Source organism: Columba livia, chromosome 19, assembly GCF_036013475.1.
Source record: "Columba livia isolate bColLiv1 breed racing homer chromosome 19, bColLiv1.pat.W.v2, whole genome shotgun sequence".
NCBI lineage: Eukaryota > Metazoa > Chordata > Aves > Columbiformes > Columbidae > Columba > Columba livia.
This window is the reverse complement of record NC_088620.1, coordinates 2296683-2319238: the sequence shown is the minus strand read 5'-3', so window position 1 is coordinate 2319238 and position 22556 is coordinate 2296683. Positions and strand designations below refer to the sequence as shown.

Genomic DNA, 22556 nt, shown 5'->3' with positions numbered 1-22556 from the left:
CGCCCAGCGCTACGGCAAGCCCGGCTGCTCCCAACCACCAGCTCTTCGCCTGCTCACATCTACTGGGGGGGTTTGACAACCCAAGAAGCCAAGGGTGCGCTCAGCTCTACAGTACCAACCCTGGGGCTTCCCATGGGATGGCCCAAAAGTCTGGGCTGGGGTCAATTGGAACAGGCTGCCCAGGGCAGCAGTGGAGTCACCATCCCTGGAGGGGTTGAACAGACATATAAATGAGGTTCTTAGGGACATGGGTTAGTGCCACAGGTGGGTTAATGGTTGGACTCGATGATTGTGAGGGTCTTTTCCAACCAAAATTGTTCTGTGAAATGCAACACATTTAAGGATTACTGTAAGTAACAACAGACACACGCAGAAACACCTACTTGTCGATCGTGCCCTCCATGTAGTAAACCATGGGGAAGCAACAGATGGCTTCCAGAAAGTGGTGCTCGGGCCTGGAAGAAGAACAACAGAGAGCAAAGTGGTTCAGCAAGACACAAAACCCGCACAGGAGCTGCCAGAGCCAGCACCCAACAGTGGCACGGCCATTCCCCCACAGCATGAGATGCCCACGAAAACCCAGGGGAGGGCTTGTGGCAGTGGGAAACATCTGCAGAAAAGTACTTGCTTGTTGTCCAGCAGCAACACGATGGGGTTCAACTCTTTGCGGGACCGATAGTATGCACGGAGGGGTACAATGAAGTTATACAGCCCGTTGCCAGCCGTCTCCGCCGAAACAATAATCAGTTTGTTCTTAAACCCGTAGGCTTTGGCATCTTCAAAGCTGTTGTGCTTGCAGCCCTGTGCGGTGGAAGAAGGTGTTGCAGGGACAGAACGCGGCTCTTGGCTGCCCACCCGCCGTCCTGCTGCATCCCCATCCTACCTTGTCCAGCCTCAGGCAGCAGAAAGGGGCTTTCTCAGGTAAAAGGTGGCACAGAGTCGGGGAGCTCCCGATGTAGGGTGAGTTTGGGGGGTAGCCCTTCACATACCTGCGGCAGAGAGTAAAATCCCACAGTGAGGATACAGGGGGAGCTTTCCACATGTACAACACTCAGACGCTGGGAAAAACATTTAAAAGCAGCAGACCCAGGGCTCACGCACATCACTGGCAAATGCTTTGCAAAACTCTCCCGCAGCAGCTGGAAGTTTCACAAAATACACATATTTAGGAATCTCTCTTGCTATGCACAAGATCATGAGGCTGTAAATATGCAGCAGTCCCTGCGTGGGTGGGGAAAGCAGCAGCCAGGACCATTGGGCACAGCTGCAGGGAGACAGGGCAGACAACTCCAGGAGAGGGGGATGATGCTGAGCCAGGTAAAGGAGCAAAAAACCTCATGGTCCATTTTTAGAGCTTGTTGTGGTGAACAGATTATTTTATATATCACCATTTGTATTTTTGATGGAACGAGCAGCAGGAATTTTCATTGAAAGAGCAGCTACAAGTGGGCACAAATCAAAAGCCGTGAGCCTGAGGATGCTGGGTGAGCTCCTCACATCACTGACACCATCCAAACAGGTAACCAGTGAAGCACGTGCTTATCTGGCTGCCGTAAACTAACAGCTTTAAAGCTGGAGTAAACATTTATTTTGCACTTTTTATATATATGCAATGGAGAAGAGGATCCTGTTCATGCTGGAGAGTGAAGGGAGGCAAGCAGACTGATGGAACAACCCTGCGGTGTCTGGCTCAGTGTGGCTCTGCTGATGCCCAGAGGAGATTTCTCCAAAACCACAGGAAAGGCTGACGGCCAGGCAGTGATTGCCCATGTTACAGATGTCGCTGTGCTCAGAAAAAGCCGAGAGGGGCTCAGCCGGATCATCCCTCCAGCACCACAGAACACCCGCCATGTGCAGTGCTCCCCATCTCCCTGAAACTCAGGATGGCTTGACCAAAGGTGGGCAACTCACTCCACAACCGCTGACCCCTCTTCATCCGACTGCGTCATCTCGTCCTCTGACTGGTCGCTGAGCAGGTCGCAGGGCAGCAGGGACGAGGTGTCGGCCAGCTCGAGGACGGGCGCGATGCTGGGCCGCCGGTTGCCAGAACCGTTCTCGGCCGGCAGCGCCAGCTTGCTGCTGTTGGCCGGGCGGCACTCTGTGTTCTGCAGGTCCATGGCCACTGTACCTGGACACGGCGGGGGGAAGCACGGCAAACACGCTATAAGGAGGTGAAGGGAGCTGCAAAGCATCATGGAAAAGCATCGTATGTCACAAGTGCAATGGGAGCCGCTGAGGGACCTGGGGGGTTCAGCTGGAGAACAGGAGCTGAGGAGAGACCTTCTGATCTCTGAACTGCCTGAAAGGAGGTTGGAACCAGGGAGGGGTCGGGCTCTGCTTCCAAGGAACAAGCACCAGAACCAGAGGAAATAGCCTCAAGTTGCACCAGGGGAGGTTGAGGTTGGATCTTGTGAACAATTTCTTCCCCACAGGGCTGTGGGGCATTGGAAGAGGCTGCCCAGGGCAGTGCTGGAGTCACCAGCCCTGGAGGATTGGACAGGTGTGTGGAGATGAGGTTCTCAGGGACATGGGGCAGTGCCAGGGGTGGGTTATGGTTGACTCGATGACCTTGAGGGTCTCCTCCAGCCAAGCAAAGCCCAGGCGCTGGGCTCGCCAGGCATCACTGGCACTCTCTGCCTCCTGTTACTCTTTGCCAAAGGTCCCTCTGTGAACGAGCCACGTTACAAGAACACTGACAAATGCTGTTCAGCAAAATGCTTTGAGCTTGCTGGGGGATAATCTATGCAAATTGCTGCTCATGAGTACAAACGCATAAATTATTTGCCTGAAATATAATTTGCTCATATGGCACAGCGTCCCCGAAATTTGCTCTCCCCAGATAGAAGCTGGAAGTAATGACTCATGGTATTTTTTTATTTGCGAAAATGCACCACTCGCTGCAGAGCAAACTATGCTCTTCGTTGGGTTGTGAATCATAAACATGATTTAGGGTGCAGACAATGGCATTTATTCTTCCAGCCAGGGCTTGAGGGATTTATGCAAATACTGTTGAAGCTAATGGACATCACTAGCTTTAATAATGACATTTGTGCTTGCTGAGAGCACCCAGGGTGCAAGGAGCAGTGTGTATTTACTGGTGAGGTGACCGGGAAAGGGCTTGGAAAGGGATTTGCAGTGGCTTCAGCAAAATGCAGGTGGGGGACATGGCAAGGAGTTTGTAAAATAAAACCAAACCGGGGAAAGGAAACAAAACCAAACCTGTGGAAGGAGATGGAGCAGTGTGTGCAGGATCCTGCCCCCTCCCTGGGGCCCCCCTGCCTGCTGAGCCCCCCGACTCACCCATGCTGGCAATGATGCTGTGCACCGGTAGGCGGGATGGCCCGTCGTAGGTGCCTCTCCCTGCAAAGCCTTTCTTCTTCTGCTTCTCCTCCTGCTTGAAGATGAAAGCAGAGTTCTCCTCCTTGGTGATGTTGATGTAGAAGCAGGTGTCGGATGCTGCCATGATGTGCCGCGGGCCGGGGTTCAGCAGGATGCTCTTGTTCTCCTCCCTCCGGATGCCAATCAGACAGACGCCGTACCTGCGTGGGGAGCACGACGTGGGCACTCACAGCTGAAGAACAGCCCTTTGGGGCTTTGTCCCAGCACAAAGGACCTGGCAGCATCCTCCAGCCCCAGGGACATGCACTGGCAGATGTGTCCTGCCCACCCCTGCCCATCAGTCCCTGTCCTCACTTCTTGTGCGCATGGAAGGCGGCGTAGGTGAAGCTCTTCCCCTCGTACTCCATGAAGAACTTGCTGTCGCCCATGCGGATGTGATAGACCTCGTTGCCTGAGCAGCGCCCGTACATCCGCTGCCACTGCTCCGGCGACTCCTGGCCCTCCCTGCAACAACAGCAACACCATGTTGGGATGGACCCCCAGCGCCAAGATGGACCCCCCCAACTGTTGGGATAATGCCACTAAAAATAAGATATTTTTACTCCTAGTTTCTGGGAAGGTGGTGTTGGCCGGTCCATCTGCACTGGTGTGTTCATCTACAACATTGGCTTTTGCTCCTGACCCAGCTGTGGGTCCCAGGTCCTGATGTGCTCCCCCAGACCCACCTGAGCCCCCTGGACCCAGAGCCCCCAGTTCTGCCATCCCTCCACACTTAGGCTGGGACAGCGACAGGCAGGGACAGGGACAAGGACAGGGCTGGGCAGCACTCACTGGCCACGGGAGGTGTGCACCAGCAGCGTGATGAGGGTGGAGGTGGCGGGGCAGACGCAGTTCAGGGCGAGCATGGCGTATTTGCACTCCTCTTCGCAGACGACGTGATCTGAAGGGCAGAGGGGACCATCACGGTGGGGACAGGGACAGATGGGCTCCTCATTGGGAAATGCCGCACAGCCCCTCTGACTCACCGGCAAACTTGACGTGAAACTTGTTCTCAGGCTTTAAAATCTGAACGTAGAGAGGACAATTGGGAGCAAAATCTTTCACAGCCCAGGCTCTCAGGATGGTCTGGTGGTCCTGGCCAAGGAGAAGAGCAAGAGCTGCATGTCTGATGCTTTATTCTCCCCAATGCTTTGATGCTCGGGATGAACTGCAAAGTGCCCGGCCACTGTGGAGACGTACGGCAAGGAGTCCTCCAACACCCACTACTAACGAGAGATAACGGGCTCCCCCGCTCCCTAAAACCCCTATGTGGGTGTCCAGGGACAGAGCTCAGCACTCAAACCCCACCCAAATGCCTCCCGGTGCCCTCCCATGCCATGCAGAGGTGATGCGCAGTGATCACCCTGGTCCCTTCCAGCCTGACACGGACTAATTTCCACCCATGCCATTCCCCAGGCCTGGCTTACCGCTGCGGTGCGGTCCACCTCGTTTCGGCTGCTGAGAATGAAGCAAGCTTCTCCATTGTCCATCCTGCAAACAGAGAGTGGTGACCCCATTAATTCCATGGGCCAGCAAACCTGCTGAGCATCTACCTGTACCAGGATGCTGCCAGCCCCCTCTGAGACCCCCGCGAAGGGTCGCCCATCCCCATGCGTCTGGGCTGACATTACTGGGGACCCTCCTGTGCGGTGCAGCAGGACCAGCCTCGCCGGGGATGTGCAGCATGTCCCTCTGCTCACTTGGCTCTCATGAGATCCTGGTCCTTCAGCGCCGAGCCCTGGAGGTAAATCACTCGCTGCGACCACAGAGGGATCTGCAGGACACGCCGCACCTGGATGTCCATCTCTGTTGGGCAAAGTATCACCACGTAGTAATCCTGCAAGAGAGGGGCTGGCATGGGTCGGGGGGCTGGTGGTCCCGCTCATGCTGGTCACAGCATGCTGAGATACAGGGTTTTGCTGCCTGATCAAATGGGGCTTTTTGGGGCTTTTGATATTTGCTCCTGGCGTGCAACACTCCGTGCCCCTGATACAGGGTCTTCCAAGGGTGTTGGAAAACACACCAGCATCTTCTCCACCCTGTTCTGCACAATAAAACCAGTGCATGTAGATTTGACCATAGAACGAGGAAAGAGCTGCTCACTCACAGCAAAGTGGAGCCTCTTACAGGATTTAAAGCATAAATGTATGGAGTCAAGGCTGGGTGACAGTAATGAAGCGTATGTGAGTGCTGGAATGAAACACATCTGTGATGCCCTCGTCTCAGGGAGATGGAACAGCACAGACATTTGTGAGAAGATCGCTTATTATGTGGAGACACTCCAGTTAGAGCTGGGTAAATCCCACCGAGGTTCAGCAATCACTTGTTCCGTTTCTGTCTGAGAGTCTTCAGTCAGTAAAGACACCCTCAAATCTAGAAAAGTCCCTCTGGTCCCTCTCCATGCACTTACCCAGGGCTGCAACAGGCTTGTGGTTGGGTCAGGCACAGAGAGTCCCACCATTGAGATGGCAAAGTGAGGTGACATCAGGGTACCACTTGTCACCTCTCCTTGGCCACTGGAGCAGGTGATTTCCAGCGCTGGGCTGGACGGTTTTACCTTATTCTTTGCTACAGTCACCGTATCTGGGCAGGACACTCACCACCAGCAGCGACCCGGCTGTGCCCGGGAAGGACAAGTGTTGACCAAGCTCACGAGAACACGCCTCGTCCTCACCTGCAGGCGCGGGTGGGCGTAAAACTCGTTGAGGAAGTCCATGAGCAGATCGATCTTGAGGGAGCTGACACAAAGGACAACGTGTTTCTCCGTCTGGGCACGGTGACGGCTGTAATTCCCTCCTGACTTCTGCCGCTCCATCCACAGGTAGACGAGCTCCTCGAACTGCAAACGAAGGCAGAGAGCTGACGTCCCCCTCGGTGGGGCTGCCTGGCTGCAGGCTCTGCATCCCTCTCCATCCTCGGCCACGTGGGTCTCACCTGGAGCGGCAGCACGACCAGGGCGACACAAATCATTATCACGACGAGGAGCTGGGAAGGCCAGATCTTTGGTGTCACATCTCCGTAGCCCACAGTGGAAAAGGTGACGATGCAGAAATAGAAGGACTTGAAGAGGGAAAGCTTCTCACCTGCTCTTTCTAAATGCTGGATGCCACAGGTCCTGAGGGGAGAAAGCACATGTCACAGCAAACACTTCCCCGTCCAGGGGACAGGCAGTGCCCACAGCTCCTGCTGCACTCAGTGTCAAGCCCAGAAGGTGACTTACACCCACACCCATTTGTCTGTAACACACTGTCAGCATCAGCAGTGGGTTTGTGTCACCAACAGAAGTGATTCAGTTAAGGATGCTTACAGAGGAAGGTGTCAGTTTGATGTGGTTGCTCACCAAAGCAGCTTGGGGAAGTCTAGGTCCTGGGTCACGATAAGACCGTGCCATGGACAGCTTGTTTCAAAGTCATCTTGCTAAACACAAGTGTCACCTGAGTTGTTCTGGACCCGAATTGTAGCCCTGATGCATCCGCCAAGAAATTTGGGAGCACTGATGAGCTCCCAAATTGCATTAGTCACTCACATTAAAGGATTGTCTTTATTGCCAAAGACTCATGGGCCTAAAAGTTTCATTTCCTCTCCATTCAGCAACTTAGCTGGTATCATATTCTTCAAGCCCAGACCAAGGGAGCCAGAGGAAAATTCAGGAAGCCTAATTTGAAGCTAAGTACCCAGCGGTGAGAACTGAGTCCTTCATAAAGCAATGCCCTTGTTGTTGGCAATATGCAGAATAAAGGCTCAGTCAATTAGCAGGAGACCCAGCAGCTTATTACTCAAATGAGCTCAGCTACCTGGGTGAAGAAGGTGGTTTAGTGAAACGAAGAGCAACGCTCACCCCGTGAAAAGGAGACACAGGAGGGTGCAGATCAGAATGAGCACCTGGTTGAACATCGCAGACTGGGTCCTCTGTATGGCTCGGTGCAGGTCGTTCTGGAAAGAGAGGAGGGGACTCAGCAGCTCGGGGAGGCTGAGGGTAACGTCCCCTCCACGAACCAGCTGCTGCCCTGCTGGCTCCAGCAATGCCCTCTCAGATGGAGGTCAGGCCGGAATTTGGCCCTGGAAAAGGGCCGTGCATTGCTGTGAGCAGGCCTGGGCTCTGCTGCTGGGAAAGAGCCCGAGTGGGCACGTGGGAATGGCTGGAATACCTTGTCCTGCTGAAATCCTGCATCCTGGGGACAGCTGGAGTCTGTCCCTTTCCATATGCAGTCAACACAGCACCGAAGGGCTCATTCTCAGGCCCCAGCATCCCCAGCTGGCAGAGCCTCACCTCCCACCCAGCCCAGCACCAAAACCCTGCCTGGAGCTGGTGGCAGGCAAGGGCCAACCCGGCATCCCCAGGGCACAGGGACCCGGGGTGAGCGGGCTGGGACGTGTCCGGTCACTCACAATCATGTTCTCCAGCGCGTACTTGGCGAGCCAGCAGTTGAGAAACACAGGGATGAACAAATTCCGCAAAGGAGGCCAGAATATCTACAAAAGCAAGAGTTACTCATAGAAAAAGTCATGTTCTGTATCAGAAAAAGCTGCAAACAGCCAATGTGAGCCTTGTCAAGAAGGGCCCATCTCCAGACTAAGCACCGGCCTCTGCAGACGCTGCCACCAAACGCTGCCCCGATTCCCCAGCTGCAGCAGAGCAGCTGAAATGGGAGGATGGATTTTGGGACAACACTCCAGAGAAAGTCGTTATATTGAAAAATATTGAAGCAAGTATTTTCTGCCAGCTTTAAATATTACTTGGCCAGATATCTATTTTTCTTTATTTCACCACCAAAACTACAGTACTTACTCAACTTAAAGCCGCTAGAAAATGCCAGTGGGAAACACTCACCGTGATAATAAATGGCACTGTGTTGATCATCTCAAGGATGAACGAAATGCGAAAAATCTGTTCCCAGATGTTCCCCTGAGGAATTAAAAACAATAATTAAATAAGCTTAAAAAGCTGCCAAATAATAATTAAAAAGCTCCCACTCTGCCACAGACCCTGCTGGATGGGGGAATCACGCCAGAGCAGCCAGAAAGATGCTCTGGTTTGCCTGCGGGAGATGCGGTGTTGGTGGCAGAAATGCTGTAACACCTTCCCTAACTATTCTGTCCTTCCTGCAGCCACAACGTTCCTCTGTCCATCACTGCTGCTGCCCAAACCCAGGGGACAACAACGCTTCATGTGAGGACAGAGAATGAGAGTGGTCGATACAGATCGCTGGCACTGAAACCAGGCGGGTGACACAGAGTCTGAGTATCTTCTGCCAACTGTCCCAGGGGTCTTGAGAAGATGCCATTTGTCAAGGTCACTTTTCTTGGCCATTTTAAGCGGCTTTGGTCCAAAGAAGCCAGCCTGTGCCTGCCCCAACCCCGCTTGGAGCAGCGCCCGCCACCTCCGGAGGCAGCAGATCTCGGCACACACAGGGGTCAGGTTGCCAAGCTCAACCTTAGGAACTCGGTGTGCATCAATCTGGCCCCCAAAAAAGCCGGGAGCTTTTGTAAAACAGGTCTGAATCTAAAGGCAGGCAGAAAAAGAAGATGCCCCAGCTCTGCCAAACACTTATCCAGCAGCCCGAGGGGGAATAAGAAAGGAAAACAGCCACAGCTGAGACAAACGTCCTCTCAGGATGCTTCAGACAGCTCAAAGACACAGAAATTAATTCATGCGGGGGGGTCAGACCGAGCCTGCACATCACTGTCCACCCCCGGGCGCTCACCTTGTAGCTGAGATAGATGAGCAGCATGGTCTCCAGAAAGCTGATCAGAGCGATGCTGACCTGCAGGGACAGACAAACAGACAGCAGCTGCCAAGGGCTCAATGCATCTCCTGTTGATCAGAGCCCTCCGTGCCCTGTGCCAGGAGGTATCTCAGATGACAGCCTGCCTGTTCGCTCTCCCTGCACCCATTTGGGTCCAAAATGTGAGCATCTGCCGCGCACCAGCTGTGCTGGCAGCCCCGGGCAGAAGCCAACAGGCACTAAACCCTCCTGCAAGTGATTCCCAAGAGCTTTGTGGCTTGAGACCAGGCCGTTCCCAGTACCACTGCATCCCGCCGGGGAGGAGCTGAGCCTCAGCATTTCATCTTCCTACAGCTTGTCCTCTCCTATCAGCACCAGGATCCTCACCCAGGGCGTGTGGCTGCTCCCAGCAGAAGCCCCAGCTCATTTTCTGCTCACCCAAGGGAACCTGTCACCCCAGCTGTTGGGGACACACTGGTGGCAGAGCTCAAAGCCCAGCTCCTGCACCACCGTGCCTGAAGGCTGGGCACTCACCTGCACGGCCCACAGCGGCGTTTTTCTGTCCACCCAGAAGATGTGTGACCTGCAAGGAAAATTCAAAACAGATTCCAACTGTAGCCTAACTAGCAATGCCTTTACCCCCACCAAATGCAAATCTGAGGCCATCACTGATGTGGGATCCAGCACAGGACTGGTACCGGTGTTCCCCACCAGACAGTTTGTTCAAACAGCCTCTGCACTGAGGATGAGCCACTCCCAAGGATCACCTGTCAATTGATTTGATCCTGGGAGGGTCCCTCCAGCAGCCCCATGACCAAGAAGTGGCCACAGGGAGCTGCCACCACCAGCCACGTCCATCACTGCGTCCCCACAGAGCCAGACCCCGACACAGGAGCAACTCTCAACTCACCAGTTTATCTTTGTGGACTGGTTGAACACTGTGTAATTCTGCTTTTCGCATTCCCAGCTGGGAAAAGAGAAAGATAAAGCAGGGAAAAGCAGTCAGCAAGGGGAGGAAGGAAAAGTGGTGCTTGTGTGGACTCCCAGGTCACAGGGTGCCCTCGCCGCTCTGTCCTGATGCTGGGGGACACCCCTGGACAACACTCCCTGGGTCCAAACACACACAGGTCCCTGTAGCCAGGGCTTTCCCCAGGAGCCTGTCTCACCCATGCAGTATTGAACATCGTGTTGCTGGAGAATAAGACCTGTCAGGTACTCCAGAGATGCTGCGAAACGCTGGTACCCACCAGGGACGGGGCTCCCTGTGCACGGGGCTGCAGCTGGGAATTACCCAGCTACAATGAGCAAAAGCTGCTGAGCTTTGGCTTCCAGGACACGGCTGTCCAAGCAGCACCAATCTCTCCCCGTCCCGCTCAAAGGGATGCATGCCTGCTGGCCAGTCGTGACTTTGCCCCACACTGTTGGGAACATAGACTGTTCCCAGGATCTGCATCCGTGTCACACTTAATTCTAACAGATTTTAAACCACTTTTGGACAATGCAGATGTACTTGGTAGTCTGCAAGCTTTACAAAGAGAAAATCAAATTACTAATTCTCTTAGCTCCTGAAAAAAAAACACACCGTGTATGAGCTAAACAAAGCAAGGACACATTAAAAATAGGCTTATACTGAAGCCCAGAGCAAAGCTGATGTATGTAATTATCTGTCACCTCGGGGAGCTAAATGGCAAAACATATTTCCTTCCCAAACGGTTAAACGGTGTTTAGCATAAGTGGCTTCAAGGGCGTCAGCATTCAGAAAATACTTGCATGGTGATGCCTGTAACCATGAGCTGCTGCCCGTGTCCGAAGGCCACGCTGCAGCCCTGGCCATGAGAGCGGGGCAGCGTTTGGATATGAATGCGATGCTGAATTTTTCCACCACCTTTCCCCCGTGCAGGGCCAGCGGATGCTCACACGCCTGTCCAGGGGTTGAGCAGGGAGCAAAGCCCAGCAGGACTGGTGAGTTTGGCTAAATTCTGTGACTCTATGATTCTGTGATTAAATGACCGATTCCAAGAGCTGCCCCTCGGCCGGGGCGGAGCGGGGAGCGCGGCACTCACCAGCCGATGCCCTCCTCGGGGCTGTCCAGCAGCACGCGGACGATGTACAGGAGGCAGGTGAGCAGCTTCAGCGAGAAGTTGAAGAGACGGATCCTCAGGCCTGTGGCAGAGGGGATCACAGCATGGGGCACTCCCTGCATCCCCTGAACCCCAGTACCCCTGCACCCCCAGCACCACCTCTTTGGTTCCCCACAAGCTTCTAGGGCCCCGTGCACCGCAGGACCCCGTTGAGCCTCAGGGAAGCTGCGGGAGCCCCAGGGCAGGACACAAACGCTGCTCATGCTTTGCCTGGGGCTCTGCATGTCCTACCCAGTGTCAGATATAGGCTAATACAGAAATAAATAACGATGAGTCAGCTCCTTGCTGGCCCCAATAGATGTGAGAGACAAAGGAGGGAGCTGCTGGGCTGTATCCCCCTCATTAGCAGCATCCGCTCAAAAGCGTCACCCAGGCCAGGGCCCTGCTCACTGTGCCGCAAACAGCTTGCAGGAGGAGGGATGGCGAGCAAAAGCTGCTGTTTTATCCGCTTTCCCTTCCCAGCCAGTTCATAGGGTTATTACTCAAATTACAAGTGAGAAATTCATCATATTTTCATTAAAAACTTCCCCGTGGGAACCCTGTTGTGCTGCGCTCCAGCTTTTTAATAAGACGGCAGGATGCAAGGAGGAAAGGAAAATGTGAATTTATAAATTAGTGAGCAGGCTCCCTCCAGACAGCTAAGGACATCTCAGAGAAAGAAAATATAAACACCATTAGTCAAGTGGAGGCTAATCCGGATGGCTATAGCAGGTAGTTCACAGCTGCCCTGGATGTCCCCAGAGCCGCTGACCTCCTTGCGGGCACAGGGATCATTACTGGCTCCATTTGGGGACATTTGCTCCCTAACCCGCTCCAGGCAGCTCCTGATGGCCACCCTGCTCCGGGCCAATTTGTCCCAGGGGGGTCTCATGCTGTGTTTGTCCCAAGCGAGCAGTGGTGTGGGCAGCATCCCCTCCTCCCCACGCAACCACATCCTCCCAAACCAAGATGGCCCAAGACTCAACAGAAATGCCAGCAGGCAGCAGCAGCACTGGGGACACGCAGGGGACAGCCACCAGCAGATGGCAATGGCTTCTCGTCCCGTGAGGACGGAGCTGGCTCTCAGCTCAGCAGGTTTGGTGTCCTCCTCGCCCTCCGAGCACTCACTTGATCGCTGGTTTTTGATGAAGAAGAGCTTCAGCCGCTCCTTGAAGGTGTTTTCATTCACGTAGAACTCGACCTGCACCCTGTGGGGGAAGCACCCAGAGGAGCCCATCAGTGGGGTGGGAGGCCAGACCTGGAGCCCCCCAGGAGCCCCGTCCCCACTGGGTGACCCCCCAGAGCAACCCACAGCCGACCCCGGGCTCAGCCCTGGGCTCCCAGCTGCTTCCACTGTCCCAAATCCCGCTACCACCAGCCACGAGCACCAAGACATGGTTCACCAACAACTACCAAGGCAACAGATATGACCCACTGAGCCAGGTCTGCTTTGGGTTAAGCATTTTGCTTTAATTCACATGCAACCAGCTGACATCAGACTTGCAAACTTCTCCTTTCCCACACACATCACCATGTTCAAAGCCTCTCAGAACAGCGGTGGCCTTGGAGCAGTCGCCCCTGGTGATGTTTTATCTGCTCCGACCCACAGTGGCTGCAGCAGAGCTGGAGCCAGCAAGGGCAATGTCCCCGGTGTGCCCGTGCCCTGGCTCTGCCCAGGTGGGAGCAACGTTCAGCATCGAAGCTGTTCAAAAACAAATCTGATCTAACAGGAGAAAAAAAAACTCCCTTTGTTGCTAAGATACCACATTTGGCCATTCCAGAAAAACCCAGAAGCTGCCAACCAACTCCGAATGTCACTTGGCATTTGGAGCCGCTGGTGACTCGTGGCACGAGGATAAGGAGCCGCCTGCCGGGGCATTTCGCATAAACCAGCAGGTGGAACGGAAAACGGCCCGTCCACCACCGTGACCACCACGGGCTCTTCTTCATCCTCAGCTGCTCCAGGCTCCACCACCGCCCCATCGCAGCCTCCTGCCCATCCCCTCAGCATCACCTGGGCTGGAGGTTCCTCCCCGCGGTGTCCATGGGGTCCAGGATGGAGCACACCCGGATTAGGGGTGCGCGGGCAAAACCGGTCCCTGCTCAGCTCCTCTGCCACTGCCTCTCCTGTTGCTTTACAAACGTATGCAGCCCTTTGCAAACTCACACCAGGCAGGGTTATAAATCACACTCCTGCCCGCTAAGCGCAGGCTAAAAAGGATTGTTTTCTGGTCTGACTGATCAAGACAAAGTCCGTTCATCACCATTACAGCTGTTAATGGAGTTAAATGCAATGAATTAGCTACTTCTTCTATTTTACTGTATTCAACACATCTCTTAAGTAAGTGCTACTATTATTACTGTCTTTTTAACTGCTTGGAAGAGGTCATCATGACCTCATTAATCAGACATATTACCAAGCCAAGGCACAGAACAAGGTGAGCAAATTCACAGTGAGAGTCATTAAACCAACTACCCCATTCTATCTAGCCTGTGCAACCCCTGTGCACACGTGACGCTGGCTCCAGCCCAGCGTGCCACCTGGCACACACCCCAAACCGTGATTTATTGCAAAGCAGCTGCTACTCACTCTGACAACAGAGGGATAAACAAATATTTACTGAGCGTTAATGCTGGGACGACCAGGCAGCAAACTGGGAAAGGGTTTTATGAGACCCCCAGTGCTGTGGAGTCCCTTGTCCTCGTACCCATGGCAGTCACCAGTCCTGTTAAGACATTTAGCATTTGTGCTAGTCACAGTACCGAGGGGAAGGATGTTGGTACAACCAGCAGCGCCCAGCAAACCCAGCAGCGACGTGAGCGCATTGCTCCTCACCAGGACAATTCATTGCATCAAGTGAGGAAAACTCCAAAACACAAATGCACCAGCAGCAGCAGCAATGGCGTTTCACCAAGAACAGAAGCTCACCCCAAATGTCCCCAGCTGGCGGCAGGGACAGGAGCTGAGCCCACATTTCCCTGGGGATGCTGTGGGGAGCAGCCAGGCTGGGAGGGCTGTGCGCTGCACCCAGTGCATGTTTACCAGCCACACTCACCACCAAGAGAAAAGACCACAGAGGGGGTGGGTGACCAGGGACCCTGCCATGGGGACCAGGAGCAAGCACGGGGAGCACGACCCCACAGGGAGCGAGCGGGAGAATTAACGAGCGCTGGATGAGGAGCGAGCGGCCATAAACGCAGAGCTTCGTAAGCACAGCTTTCACATGTTAAAATTAATTGTTTCCAAAGCCAGACTTAGCAAATAATTTATCTGTGTCAGGGCATAAATCAGCCAGTCACAACTGCTCACGACATTGCACACACAAGCTAATTGCTCTGTCTCATTAAAAATGCCCAGGAAATGCTGGGAGCTGGCCATCAGCTCTGTCGTGAGCGCCGGACACCCCATTCATCAGAGTCCCTGAGGATTAAATGCATCGAGGAGAGGGAGACTTCAGGGAGCATGATTCCTCTCCCAGACATTCGCCTCCATACCAAAGAAACAAACAGTGAGATAAATCTCTGTCGTCAGACAGATGGTTCGCTGATCTATAGCATTGCAGCCCACCTCAAGACTATGAATATAAATGCTGACAGAAAAAAGAATTGAATGATTAGAAGATATCTAACTTTTTATGACAAAGTAGCCCCTGTGTTCATCCGTCATAACAGACACAGATAGAAGAAACACTTGGGAACAAACTGAAGCGGATCCTGGGGGTGGGGGAAAGGGGGTGTTTGTCACTGCAAAGAGATGAAGAAATAAAAACATGGAGAAAGAACATGCTTCTGTGGGTGACCATTCCACTTCTGTCCAGAGGAGGAGGGAGAGCAGAGCAAGGGCTCGGTGTGACAGGGACCAGGACACAGCCCGCTCTGCAGACACCAGAGCACCCCAGCACCGACCCACGGTGATGGCTTTTACCAGGCAGCAGCAACCATCAGAAAATATCAAAGCTCCTACTCCATTTCCAACTGAGAGAAGGAGATGATATCATCTAAAACATACTCTTTAATTTTGTTGTCAAGAAGTTAACTTCAAATAAAAATGAAGCTAAACTCTGACTGTATTAACCGCCCCAAAACACACCCTGACAGGCTCTTCACAGCAGCACAGCCAAGCTGCTCCATTCAAACCACCCCCTCCCTCCTGCAATGGTCCTGCATCCCTCCTGCAACAGTCCTGCATCCCTCTTGCCATGGTCTTGCATCCCTCCTGCCATCCGAGCATCCCTTCTGCCATCCAAGCATCCCTCCTGCCGTGGTCCTTCATCCCTCCGGCCATCCGAGCATCCCTCCTGCCATGGTCCTTCATCCCTCCTGCCATCCGAGCATCCCTCCTGCCATCCAAGCATCCCTCTTGTCATGGTCCTGCATCCCTCCTGCCGTGGTCCTGCATCCCTCTGGCCAGGCAGTGTGGTGCCAGCCCAGTGCAGGCAGCACAGAGAGAGCAGGCAGCACAGAGGGTGCAGGCAGCACAGAGGGTGCAGGCAGCACAGAGGGTGCAGGCAGCACAGAGGGTGCAGGCAGCACAGAGGGTGCAGGCAGGGAGCAGGCAGCACGCCGCTCCCCCCAGCTGAACCTCCCCGGGGCCGCAGAGATAATCATCACAGAACAAGTTTAGTTACAAGCCCTCTGCTTGCAAGTGTAATTACCGCTATTATGCACTTCATACTGCCTGAGCAATTTCCTTTTCTTTGCTCGGTTATTTATTGTTCTTTATTAATCTAAGATTAGAGGCAGTTTGTTCTAAGACGATGAACTCCCGAAAAAGACACAATAGTTCGTTCGGAAAAGTGCAGGATGCAAAACCAGGATGAGCACAGCTTGGTTCACAAGCATTAAAATAGACTCCGAGGAACATGCTCCATGCTTGTATCCCCCCCAGAGGGCTGGGGATAAACACGCTCCCTTACAGACAAAAAACATGAAAAATAACAACCCATGCACAGCCACAGCCCCATGCCAGGGCAAACCCACAGGGGCAGTGCAGGCAGGGATGGGGGGACAGAGACGTACCCCAAAGCTCTGCGTCCCCGGGACACTGACATGGGCAGTCAGGTGCAGGCAGGTCCCCTCTGGTCCCCACAGCATGTGACAGTGCCTGGGCACGGCCTGTAAACTGAGACAGCTCCAAAATCCACTGGCCAGCCAAGGGAATGAGCTGCCACTTCCTGCCCAAAGCCTCCCGCTACCTCGCTGCTTTCCAAAGGTCTTAAGCACACAGGATGCTTTTGCTCTATTTCATAATAGAGACGTCTCTCATAGAGACTTCTCACCATGAGAAGTGTATCTTCAATGCTTAGCAGAGGCCAAAGCCCTCCCCAAATAAACCACTGAACAGCCAGCTCCAGGCTCTGATACCGGTTGATGGCAACTGCACCAACTGCCCAGGCACAGCTCCAGCTGCTGCCAGCCCTCCGATTGCCTTTGGGGATGCTCTTTCCCTTTTTCCACCATTCTTTTCATGGTAACAGGTACAGAAGCTACGTCGAGGCGGATGACACCAAATGAGCTTTGTGTCCTGACCCCACCGGTGTGATACATCCATTTGTCCCCCGCCATCTATCCCAGGTGAGCAGGAGACAGGGAGCAGCTACAGCCCTTCCCACCAGAGCTCCTGGCTGGCAGAGCTGCTCCCAGCACCGGGTTTGGAGACGGAAAGGGGGAATAGCTGCATGGCTGTGTGTGTAGAGGAAAGCTGGGCGTCTGCCAAAGCAAGAAACAGGGAACAGGCTGCCCCCACGCTCAATAAGCGGTAATTGAACAATTACTCAAAGGAGGAGGGTTGCGGGTTTCACCCAGGCTGTACCAGCTCAGCGCTGGCGAGCGTGCAAAGAAAACAGCTTCAAAACCACACAGGGATTCACAGCCTGGGGGGGACACGTCCTGCTGTCCCCTCATCCCTGCTGTCCCCTGCATCCCCCCGTGCACCGGGCGGCCGTGCAGGGCCCCGCACCCCAGTTTGCTGGGCTGCTGGGGCTCCGGGCAGAGCACCCACCGAGACACATCGCAAACAACCACGAGCAAAATTGAGTCCCACGCCAACAGACACGCTGTGCTGGGCACCAGGATGCTGTGGCACACGCTGCGCCAGGACCAGCTCAAAGACTTCCCTCAAGATTTCAGGCATTTACTTTTGTAATAAAAGGGAAAAAAAAAAACCCATCTCCTGTTTTGTTATGGAGTGTGATTTTAGCCCAAGGAAAAGGAGCAATATTGCCAACCTCTCTGCAGCATATTAAACACAGCTGGATGCAGGTAACATCATCCTGGCTCCAGCAGTAACACTCCAATTTTATTTTGGGGGGATGAAAAGTGAGCTCCAAGCAACCACTTCTGGAAAAACTGCCCAAGATTGATGTTGGCGTCAGAGCCAGTCCTGTTGGGTTTGGGTTTGTTTGGTTGGTTTTTATTAGGGAGGACACTGCAATGGAAATGGGGTTTTTATCAATTCCTCATTCCCTGAAGGCAGCTACAGTCCTTCTCCGACTGTATTCAGCAGTTGTGGAGCCCGTTCTCAGGCTCCAAGGCAAGCACTGTGGGCAGCGGGGATGCAGCCAGGGGTTGCAGAGCTCTCCATGCAAGTGCCCCCAGTACCACGGAGCAAGGGGCAGCAGGTCCTGAAAACAAAACCCAGAAAGAGAACCAGCACCAGAATAACGCGGTGTGCTTTCTTTCAATTATTTGTTTCGCGATATTGGAGATTGACACTCACGAGTCTGCTCCTATAATTGCTTCTGCTGATGAATCTGGATTGTTTAATTAGAGTCTGCGCATGGAGCTCATCACTAATGGGTAATCACCAATTTGTAGCCGAGGATGTCACTTCTTCCCCAAGAAACATGTCTATCTCTGAGCCCAGACAGTCCTCCCCATGGTGGGAACCATTGCTCTCAGATGGGTTTGCTGGTGCCATACACAACCCCTTGGTGCCAAGAGCGGGAAAGGACCAACCTCATGCTTATCTTAAAAGCAGAACAATCTGTCACTAATTTAAGGGCAAGGCTGAGCACTGCTCGTGCAGCATGGACTGCACAAATCCTTGGCTCACAAGACACCACACACACACGCACCGCACGAGCACCCCCAATTCCGAGGGGGGTTTTCGTTTTCTAGAGAACACAGTTGGCTTTTCCCCAATGGAAGTGACAGTCCCTGGGGCCGGCGATGCCACAGCCGCCCCCATCCCCTTCCCGTCGGGAAACGCGTGCGGTGACTTACTGCGAGAAGGAGGAATCCACGCTGAAGTCCTCGGCGTGGGGCCTGCGGAGCGAGAGCATCACAGGCGGTGAGGGGAACGCGGAGCTGCTGGGCAGGACCACGGCCACAGCCAGAGCCGTGACATGGGGACACCAACGCCGGAGGGACAAACGGCTGCCCAAGCGCTCCCCGAGGGTTGCACCATGCCTGGGATGTGTCCCCACGGTGGGGACGCTGGGGACCTGGTGATGCTCTGTTGGTTTTGCCCAGGTACAGCTCCTTTAAGGACTCAGCTCCATGGATAAAACCAATTTTTTTGCCTTTTTTTTAATGTCTCACAAACTGCATCCCTGCTCTCAAATCAGTGTCCCACTTTCTGTGGAGAAATTGCATTTTGAAAGGTGCTGGTTGGGGTGTTTTTAGGAACCTAACATTTTTTCTCCTACAGACACCTTCGTGGAGCCGATTTTACACGCAGGTGATGAGCAGAGAATGGAAACCAAAACAAAATAACAGAACAGAAGGGAATGATGAGGGTAACATGGGGGTCATGGCAGGGGAGACAGAAGGACACAGAGATCTGGGAGCAGGTGGGGGCACAGCGACCGGCCCTGCCAGAAGCACCCGCAGTGCCCGTGTTCGTGTACTGTACATCCCACAGACAGACAGCAGCGCAAAGCAACTACAGCTGCAAAGGAAAAATATTCCCTTTGCAAAAACAACACACTTTCCAAGACATATCCATCCCCACAATGGCCACGGGTCCCCGTCACCGCGGGTGTGAGCTGAGACGGGTCCTGGAGCACCAGAGCCCTTCCCTACCCTCCTGCTTTTCCTTATCTAACATGAGTCTGGCCAATCAAGAACTATAACCAAATCAAAGGGGACACTTGCAGAACATAAAGGCTTTTATTTTATTTTGCTTTGTGCTTTATGAGTCCGCAGCACTCCGGTATAGTTCAAACTAAATAAAACCAATAAATTCTCATTCCAATTAAAACGTGAGTCTGAAGGAAAGCTAATTCTTCCCTCAGCTAGAAGCCGCCCTGTGACATGATTTAGTTTCCTACACCCAGCCTGGCCCTGTTTGGGTTTGCACAGGAGCCTTTTATGCCTCTCAGAGATGTTTAAGGGAAAGAAACAGCAAATGATTTGGTTTTCTCCTAATATACTGCCAGCTGGCAACTGGGAAGACTGTTCAAACTGGGGCTTATTTCAGCGGCAGCTCCCCAAGGTAGAACGACGTTCCTGAAAACCAAACAGCCTCGGCACATTTAATCACACACCGTGGGTCCCAGGGCACCAGGATGCGATTCCCATAACACCTTCTCCAGCCAGGCAAGTGATGGACTCAGGAGGCAAATAAACACCTTGCTCACAAAAGGGCACCACAAACAGAGGGGCCTCAGAAGCGATGGGCAGACCGTGCACCTCCCCAGCTGCGGCTTTGGCCGCTCTGTGCTGTGGTTAAAGTACATGTGATAAAATAGTAACAAAAAGGTGCTCTCGGCTTCCAAATGAATGAACTGCTTGAAACCTCTCCATCCCACCAGGCACCCGAATTCTCATAAACATGCTGAGAAAATACGGAAGATTTTATAAGAAAAACAAAAGTCACTCAAATTCTCAGCTGAAAAACGGCTGTTTCCCAGATCCCAAAGACTTTTAAAAGTTTCAAATTGGAGAGGTTGGTTCTCTATGGAAAGGCCACATTTTCTGCAGGGAGAAGGCAGGACAGACAGACCCAAGGGATGTCCAGCACTGCCCCATGGCCGAGCCGGTTCTGCTCCTCCCAAATCTCTGCCGGGCACCAGCCGCAGCCCGGGTTCCGTGCCCGGCTGGGTGAGCAGCCCCGGGGGTGCAGAGCATCCTCCCTCTGCTGCCCGCACTAACTCCAGCCCAGCCTGGGTGGACTCTGCACCGTCACTTACATGACAATTAACTCAGGTTAACTGCCGGAGGGGATCGGCAGAACAGCACAAACTCTTGTGTGCACAGGCTCACTGGAAAGGAAGGAAGGACTAGATTTAGGATTTGCAAAATTAAAGCCATTTAACTAAGTCAGAAAGGTTACACTGGCTTTTAATGTGTTTTAGATAATATACCTTATATTAACTTTTGTTTAGTCTCATCCAGATCTGCCTCCCTGAAGATCCCTGTGCAGACAAACCTCAACTCATCTGATTCCTACCATGGAAATAACTATGACAATGGCAGCAAGCCTGACCTTTAATCCCCTCTGGAGCCCAGGGTCCAGGACAGGGAACCCAAGTCCCCTCATCCTGGCAATGCCAACCACCAAACCACGATGCCAACCCCCCACTAGCATCAGCAGCATCTCCTGGAGAGAGGGATAGGGCAGGGAAGGACGAGAGAATGAAGAGGAGCAGAGGAGGAAGAAACTTCACAGCTGCGGAGACAGGTGTGTCACCGCATGTCAAGCTGCAGCCCCTTACAAGATGAAGGGTTCTATTAGAAGGTGAAGAGACAATGGTGTATGTATTATTAGAACAAAAGCCACTAATAAACCTTGCTTATGTACAAGAGAGAGCAATCACCTGCCCACCCACGCTGCACAGCAGCTCCTCGGTGGAGCAGCCACCTTGTCACCTCATCCTGGTCCTCAGCCCTGGCCCAGCACGTCCCAGCAGCACCCCCAGCCCCATTCCCCCAAGGATTCAGGCTGCAGACCCAGTCTTCTTCACTCCAGACGGGAGAAGGCAGCCGACCCAAGCCCCCGCTCTGCTCTGCCAGGGCACTGTGGGATCTGGGTGGCATTTAGCTCATCCTTATCATGCAGATAATTGGAGGCTAAACGCTTTCCCCATGTTTAAAGTGCTCGAAGGTGCTGGGATGGAGGAGAGGGCAGCAGGGCACGGCGGCAGCTCAGCCGAGCTCGCGCAGATCTGCTCCCTCCCAGCAAACCCCCCGCCAGCTCCGTGCCTTCGCCGCTGCCTGCTGATTTTTTTCCGGGAGGTATTTTGGTAAACGAAGGGTATTAAAAATTCACTTCTGGTCCTGCAGTTCCTATTGCTTCCAAGTAAAAAACAAAAAACAAAAACTAAAAGAACCTGCCTTGACTAAAAGCCCCTGGAAGTTACAAAGACACAAGTAATGACCTGCCAACACCGCACTCAGCTGCAGGCTGCTTAATAACCACTTGCAAGGCTTGGAGGTGTTTCAAGAGCCAGAGCAGAGAGCCAGCAGATTTCATGCCCTTTAGCCCCTGGTCTCAAAATGCCTCCAAGACAGGGCAAGGTGGGGGAGTCAATATGAACGAAGCAAGGCTTCCCAAAGCAGTGTGCATCCTCTAAGACAAAAGATGCACCACGGTTCCCACCATACTGACAGTGAGAAACTCATCCCCAAAAATAGCCTGATGTGAGAAGGACAGATGGGAAGAGATGAAAAAAGAAAGCATAGAGGGGGAGAAGGAACGAGCAAGAAGAAGGGGAAGGGGAGAGGAAGATGCACGTGTCCTGCTCACAAACTCGAGCCCACCCCCTCAGCTGCGGGACAGAGTGGGGACAGCCCAGGGACAACCCCTGGTCTGGAGAAAGCTCAGCAAACTGTGCAGACAAAGTTTAGAGACAACCAAGGCATGATGCCAAAAGAGCCGCACTTCCCGCTGCAGCCGGAGGAGCCGATCTCAGCCCGATGCCCGGCAGCTCCCGGCACTGCCTGCAATCACAACCCAGCAAGTTCAGGCTCTCCCAGAGGGGCGAGCTCTGCCAAGCCTGGGCCAGTGCTGGCCAATACAGCCCTGTGGATACTGAGGTTGCTCTAACGCACGTCTCGCTGCTTCTCCTAATGAGCTCAATGGGTCCCTGCAGTCCCAGCAAGCGTCTGAGCCTTGTGGAGGAAGGATGAGCTGGGGTGGGTTGTGAGACTCCACACAGCCCCAACAGCCAGGCTGGCAGCTGGTACCTGCATGGAGGGGATGGCCGTGCCGGGCATCCTGCTCCCAGTGCCAGCAGGAAACCTCCACTGGAGGAGGAACATGCTAATCCCCACACCCCAATGGGAATGAGGGACCTGAAATAACCAGAGCAAAAGCCCAAGTGCGAGTTTCAAGTGCAGGCATCCTTAGCTGAGGTGCCTCATTCGCGTCTCAGCACCTATATAGGGC

The 22556-nt window shown here is 53.6% G+C and overlaps 1 protein-coding gene across 11 annotated transcripts in view; it reads right to left on the bottom strand.

Moving 5' to 3' along the window:
• Positions 1-22556, bottom strand: part of KCNT1 (potassium sodium-activated channel subfamily T member 1) — a 69826-nt gene that overhangs the window by 8297 nt on the left and 38973 nt on the right. For 6 of the 11 annotated variants that reach the window (XM_065035552.1, XM_065035550.1, XM_065035553.1 and 3 more), the window contains 20 exons: positions 12353-12432; positions 11168-11267; positions 10015-10071; positions 9639-9687; positions 9084-9143; positions 8210-8284; positions 7768-7851; positions 7217-7311; positions 6313-6493; positions 6053-6217; positions 5079-5215; positions 4806-4869; positions 4365-4473; positions 4171-4279; positions 3694-3843; positions 3301-3539; positions 1912-2128; positions 884-989; positions 629-801; positions 384-455 (listed from right to left, as the gene is read on the bottom strand). In XM_065035552.1, the coding sequence (XP_064891624.1) occupies positions 384-455; positions 629-801; positions 884-989; positions 1912-2128; positions 3301-3539; positions 3694-3843; positions 4171-4279; positions 4365-4473; positions 4806-4869; positions 5079-5215; positions 6053-6217; positions 6313-6493; positions 7217-7311; positions 7768-7851; positions 8210-8284; positions 9084-9143; positions 9639-9687; positions 10015-10071; positions 11168-11267; positions 12353-12432 (2322 nt within the window). Of the gene's footprint in view, positions 1-383; positions 456-628; positions 802-883; positions 990-1911; positions 2129-3300; positions 3540-3693; positions 3844-4170; positions 4280-4364; positions 4474-4805; positions 4870-5078; positions 5216-6052; positions 6218-6312; positions 6494-7216; positions 7312-7767; positions 7852-8209; positions 8285-9083; positions 9144-9638; positions 9688-10014; positions 10072-11167; positions 11268-12352; positions 12433-16243; positions 16291-18448; positions 18491-22556 lie in introns of those variants that run through there. The other 5 variants (XM_065035555.1, XM_065035558.1, XM_065035559.1 and 2 more) reach the window with 3 other exon arrangements.